The sequence below is a fragment of the Sinocyclocheilus rhinocerous genome, unplaced genomic scaffold (genome assembly GCF_001515625.1).
Source record: "Sinocyclocheilus rhinocerous isolate Xijiao unplaced genomic scaffold, SAMN03320098_v1.1 scaffold749, whole genome shotgun sequence".
NCBI lineage: Eukaryota > Metazoa > Chordata > Actinopteri > Cypriniformes > Cyprinidae > Sinocyclocheilus > Sinocyclocheilus rhinocerous.
In genome coordinates this window covers 296,371-302,635 of record NW_015653466.1, presented here as the reverse complement: position 1 = coordinate 302,635, position 6,265 = coordinate 296,371, and the positions used below count along the sequence as shown (strand labels likewise).

Sequence of the window (6,265 nt, the reverse complement as noted above, 5' to 3'; positions counted from 1 at the left end):
AGAGCCGAAGCCTGTGAGCAAGCACCCAGAGCCTGCAGAGGAAATCCTAAATATTCCAGTCACAAACAAGCAAGATTCAGCCAAAGACAAGATATCCGAGAGCTCCTCCAACACTAGGGACAGTGTCGATGAGCAGGGTCTCTGGGAATTATCTGAAACCATGTACCGCAGCAGAGCTGCCCGCTGGAACAAAGCCTCTGTGATCTTTGAGGTGGAAAGCCACCACAAATTCCTTAATGTAGCACTTTGGTGCAAGGACCCCTTCAAGCTTGGTAGTCTCTTGTGCTTAGGGCACGTCAGCTTGCGCTTGGAACACATTGCACTGGAATGCTTAGCTATGTCATCTGCTGAATATCAGAGCACCTTTCGTCTATGTGCTCCTGAACCACGGGCCAGCGTCAGCCGTACTGCTTTGCGCAGCTTGAGCACTCACAAAGGTTTCAACGAGAAACTCTGCTATGGAGATGTTACACTCAACTTCACTTACCTTGCAGATGGGGAGTCAGACCTCTCCAGTGGACTGGTAGAACGTGAGTGGGAAGGAAGTCTTCAGGGAGAGGACTTAAAAGACCGGGAAAAGGAACGAGAGCAGGTACTCACTGCAACCCGGGATGAACCAAGGTACAGCGGCATGCAGTTCGGAGATATGCGGCACAATTTTCAAGACACTCAGTTCCAGAATCCCACTTATTGCGATTATTGCAAGAAGAAGGTGTGGACCAAGGCTGCCTCGCAGTGCATGACCTGTTCTTATGTCTGTCACAAGAAGTGTCAGGAGAAGTGTCTAACAGAGTTCCCTAATTGCGTAGCTGCCTCAGTCCGACGTGGAGCAGATCCTGAGGCCAAGTCTACCATCAATCGGGCAACTACTGGCCTTACACGTCACATTATCAACACTAGCTCTCGACTCCTCAATCTGAGGCAGGTGCCCAAAGCCAGACTTGCAGAACAGGTTGCAGAAATGGGATCAGGGGCGGTGGAGCCTTCTCCGAAACAGACACCTAACACATCTGACAATGAGAGCAGTGACACAGAGACCTATACTGGGGCCAGTCCTTCCAAGCAGCCACCTGGTAGCGGTGGCTCCAAACTGGTGCGCAAGGAAGGTGGGCTGGATGACAGTGTCTTCATTGCCGTCAAAGAGATTGGTCGAGATCTTTACCGTGGCCTCCCAACAGATGAGCGTTCACAGAAACTGGAGTTGATGTTGGACAAGTTGCAGCAGGAGATTGACCAGGAGCTGGAGCATAACAACTGTTTGAGTGTTGAAGAGCGAGAAACGATTGACTCCCGACGCAAGGCCCTCGTCTCAGCAGCTCTGGCCAAGTCCGGTGAACGACTCCAAGCTTTGACTCTGCTCATGATTCACTACCGTGCTGGCATCGAAGACCTAGAGTCTGTAGAAAGCACCTCACCATCTGAACAGCATGGCTTTCCGAAGACCAAAACTGAGGGTCTGGAGGAGGCACTGATGGGCACAGAAGTGTACGACAGTGACATTTGCAGTCCTGTTGATGTTCAGATACTGGATGAGATTACAGAGGAGCAGATCTGTGTAGAGGCATTACCGTAAAGATGACAAAAGGCATCAGGGGCTTGGGATTCAAGAACAAAGACTTTTTCTCAAGTATGACTTGGTTGACCTGTGGGTGTTCCACAGGTGATTGTGAGGTTTGCAAAAGTATTCCTAAAGATGTACTGACAATTGTGGAATTTTGTGAGAGTGTCAGTAGTTTACCAATTTTTTTTTTTTACATTTTAAATTTTTTTAAATAAATATTTTCCCCCATCTTTAGTCCTTAGTTACTGTTTTAGTGGACAGAATCATCACTCTGTAGACTTTTGGCAGTATTACATCATACACAGAATATGAGTTCCCATGACATGATCAAACCAAGTTTTACCTGCCTTACCTAAAAGGTGCAGTAAAGTTTTTTACATAACAAGCTTCAATAAGGAGAGGTGTGAGCTTGAAGCAAGATGAGCTTGAATACATATTTTTATTTTAACTTTGTGTATTGGTAGAGACTGAATTATATACATGTATGCTCTTAGTTACATCCATGGTTGGAAATATACCCTGTCCATTGTGTTTTAAGCTTCAAGCCCCTCTGCCTTACACTATATCCACTACAAAATGTAGGATTATATCCTGAACAACAGTCCATAGAACATGATGCCATTCCTAACCAACATTTTTCTCTCTGATAAGCACCTTTTGTTGCTAATTGTTGTTCATTTTAAAGCATAATTTCTTTAATGTTCATGTTTTGTTATTTTTAGAATGTTTAATGTTGAACTGAGAGGGAACCCTCATAGGACAGATAATCTAGAAGTTATTATTCTACTGGGGACCATTCTTTATCTAATTTAAATTTGTCACAAAGCCAATGTGACTTCTTTTTTTGAGGGAAGTATATTTATATTGCATATGTATGTTTCATAATATATGTTTCCAATAATTGTCATTATATAATCTCACAATTAATTTGTTTTGATCCTTTATGAGTTCTAAAATGGTGGCGATTTTTCTCAAACCAATTTGGATACTTTTTTATCCACCATCAGTTGGTCCAGGGTGAATGATTATGTATGTGTGAATGTGTCAGCCTGTTCGTTTTTGGTTTGATTTAAGTATTGGAATGTGTAATTTTATTATCATGCAAGCAAACTTTCAGTATGTCTCACATCTGTGTGCTTTGGCATGCATTGTTGTCATTGAAAGTTGATTTTACGTGTACTAATGAATTTATCTCCCAAATGACTCACTTTACATTCATTATTCCGTTCGCCTCTCAACACATCTCTCAAAGTGTAAAACTACATCATTAAAAACTCTCTTTTGTCAATGCATACAGTATTCCTTAATTCCCAAAGCTAATGTGTAAATTCATGAACAGTCTGTAACCTGTCTGCTGGGCTCAAAAGCTGAGTCAATTGTAGCCTCTGTCTGTGTATTGCTGGTTAGTTTTCATTTACTTTAAATGGACTTGGATTTGATCAAAGAAAGTCTTTATTGCTGTTACTACATGCGGTTTACACATGAACAACTGTAATTGGCTACATGCATTACTGGATCTGCTTTCCTGATTTAAAGCTTTTTAGTAAAAACAAATGACTAGGCCTTTAGGTGGCGAGGACAAAACTCCTAATCCAGGCGTGGCCAACTTCGGTCCTGGAGACCCACAGTCCTGCAGAGTTTTGCTCCAACTCTGATTAAAAACTGACCTGCCTGTAGCTTTCTAGTAACCCTTATGCCGAGTTCACACTGCACGATTTTAGCCCAATTTTTCACTCGCCGACAGGTTTTGCGAAATCGCCGACAAATGCCCGAAATCGGAGGCAAATCAGTGCTCGTTCACGCGAGTGACAATCACGCAGTGTGAATTATCAAAGACGCGATCTGAGGGAATCGCCGACGCGTTGCCGACGCCCGTGAAATATTTGGCATGCTAAATATCTGGAGCTGTCGGCGATTCACAATCACGCTGTGTGCAATGAGTTCTGACTGAAAAACACATCGGCGATGACCAACAGCCAATGAGAGACCAAGATACAGGGCAGCGGGAAGTTTGGGGAGGAGTTAAATGAAACGTAGTTTGCGGGCAAGTGTTGCCAAATCCGCGATTGCCGCCGGTTGTTTTTTATGTCAGCAGTTTGAAGCGACCCCAATAAGGTGATATTTAGGCCCTGGAATGTGAATTGTACCAGGAGAACCCGGCAAAAAAAATGTGTATTTTACCCCCGAACATGATTTTTATTGGGGGACCCCCTCGAAAGCAATTGGGCTATTTTCAGGCTAGTTTTGAGTAGTAATTGGGCGGGTTTTGTAGTGAAAACCTGGCAACCCTGCACCAGACAGCACTGTCGGCGATTCTTCCTATTGTTAAGTCATGCAGTGTGTAACCTCCTGTCGTCGTTCCATCGTGCAGTGTGAACACAGCAACAACTGAATGCTACCCCAGATAGTTGTTCAGTGTGAAACCAACAGTGATGCGACGTCTTTGAAAATCGTGCAGTGTGAACTAGGCATAAGACCTTGATTAGCTTGATCAGGTGTGTTTGATTAGAGTTGGAGCGACACTTTGTAGGACTGTGGCTCTCCAGGACAGAAGTCCTAGTCTTGTCCTAGTCCAACCAATCTGTGTTAACAGTCGTGCTGTCCTTGTTAACGTTTCTGCTGCTATATCATCTATTCAGTGGGCCTGGGACATCATTTTTAAGGTTTGGTCCCCCTCACCCTGGCTCCAATGAGTATGTATCACCATAGAGGACCTTAGTGGGCCCCTCTGGTCACAGGGCCTTGGACAGCAGACACTATTCAGCTAGTGTAGAATTGGTCTGTTTTTGCTTGTGCAATATTTGCATAAGTTCATTACCACTCAAACCATAAAGGAATTTTTCCTTTTGATTCACTTGAAGGAATAACATTAAATGGTAAGCTTTCTAAATTAGTCATAAAATGACTAAAGATTTTTTTTTTTTTTGCCGCCTTGTCTAGTTGCTGCTGCTGTAATCCTGTGCTTCTCAATACAACACCACCATCATATGCTATCTTTATCACAATAAGAAAACCAAAAAAAAAAAAAAGTAAAATAACAAGTACAAAACATCACATCCTCTTTGGCAAACTGGTTAAGTTTTTCTAGGAAAGCTCTTGTTCTTATTGGTAGCTGTGTCATGTTTTAAAGCGCTATTGTAAATAGCCTAGTAATGTAGGTGACTTTAAACCCTGTTCTTTCTCCATGAACTTATATAGTGTTCAACATGTGGGTTCATCCTTCCTTTCTTTGTTGTTGTTGTTGTTTTTGCTTAATGTAAATATGATTTTGTTCTTTTGTGGGTTTTATTTATGGTGGAGGGCATCTTCCGACAAAGTGCACAGCTTTTAAACTTGCTGCAAGACCTTTACACACTGACATATCATATTTGCTTATGCACTTCAGATAAATAAATTATTAGAAATGAAAAAAAGTTCCTCTGTAATTTTTGCACCTTCCCATTCTTCCCATACACTAATACTGCAGTAGTATTCATTTTTAGGTAATCTGTGTTTATTTTTGCTACACTTGATAACCGAGAAGCCAGTTGCGATGGTATGAAACCAGTGAGAAGAGAATGCCGTGTTGTGCACAAGATACTTCAAAAGATGTGAGTGCAACACTCAAGTACATCCATCTAGCTTGTGTTAAATGTGTGAATGACTCCTTACGTTTAGTGGGCAAAACTGTATGGCCAGTCACTTCTGAAAACCCTGCAAGCTGATATCAGGATTATTATAAACTAAACGTTCATAACATTAGCCATTAATAAGACATTGGGAGCAGGTGGCATTTAGTGGTTAGTGGTGAACCCATTAACAAGATTGCCACACTGCACAATCAATAACAGGAAATAACACTCTTAAACCTTGGTCCAATTGAGTAAAGCAAAGAACATTTTTAAATCAATAGAACATATTAAAGTTCGATTTGATTGGATTTTCATTGGATAATGCAGTCTTGAATTGTCATTCTAGCTGGTTCTCTTTTCATTCCAGTATTGTATGAACTAAAATGATTTGTCAATCATGTAAAGTCTGTTTTGTTTGCAAAATGATTAAGATCATTGGGGAAAATCAAGCATAGTGTGTTTTTAAACATTTATTTTCTGTTGCGGTCACACACACATTACGTTCAGAGCTCTAAAGCTGATGTAAAACCTAACCACCAGACCAAACACTGGATATAAAACCATCAGCTCAACCTCCTAGTTGATAGTTTAAACACAAACAAGACATACCAGTCTGAAGGCACACACTGACATTGGCACAGACACTAATTTCTGATAAAACAATTTGAAAATAAATGACATAATACTCTTCTTAACCCTTACTGGGTAAACAGGTTAAAAACGACATCGAGGTTAAAGTACACTGCTGCAACTCAAAACATCAATGTCAACGAATCGACCTGTGCAGCGTCACTGGCGAATTTTGTCTGCTTACTCGCGCGCATTTGTTCTGTCCACAACTGCAGGTGTAATGATAACAGATTGGGAGCAGTGCACCGTTCCTCACATCTAACACAAACATCCTCCAGTTGTGCAGATACTTAAAGCTGAGCTAACGTGATTTTTCTCAAAGGCTAGTTCTGGTCGCAACTGTTGCGTTAAACTGATTGTAGCTCCAGAGGAAAACATGCTGTGTATCAAATCCATGATTTTATTTTCCTGTGGGCAATAAAAAAATGTTTCCCTCAGTACATCAATTCCAAGAAAATAAAGG

General features: G+C 41.6%; 1 protein-coding gene across 1 annotated transcript in view; it reads left to right on the top strand.

The window, feature by feature from the left end:
• The window catches only part of LOC107715928 (PDZ domain-containing protein 8-like), a 43,462-nt gene extending 40,272 nt beyond the window's left edge, over positions 1-3,190 (top strand). Inside the window, exon 7 of the mRNA XM_016522194.1 lies at positions 5-3,190. Within this exon, the coding sequence (XP_016377680.1) occupies positions 5-1,573 (1,569 nt within the window). The 3' untranslated portion in view covers positions 1,574-3,190. The remainder of the gene's footprint in view (positions 1-4) is intronic.
• Positions 3,191-6,265: the final 3,075 nt, after the last annotated feature.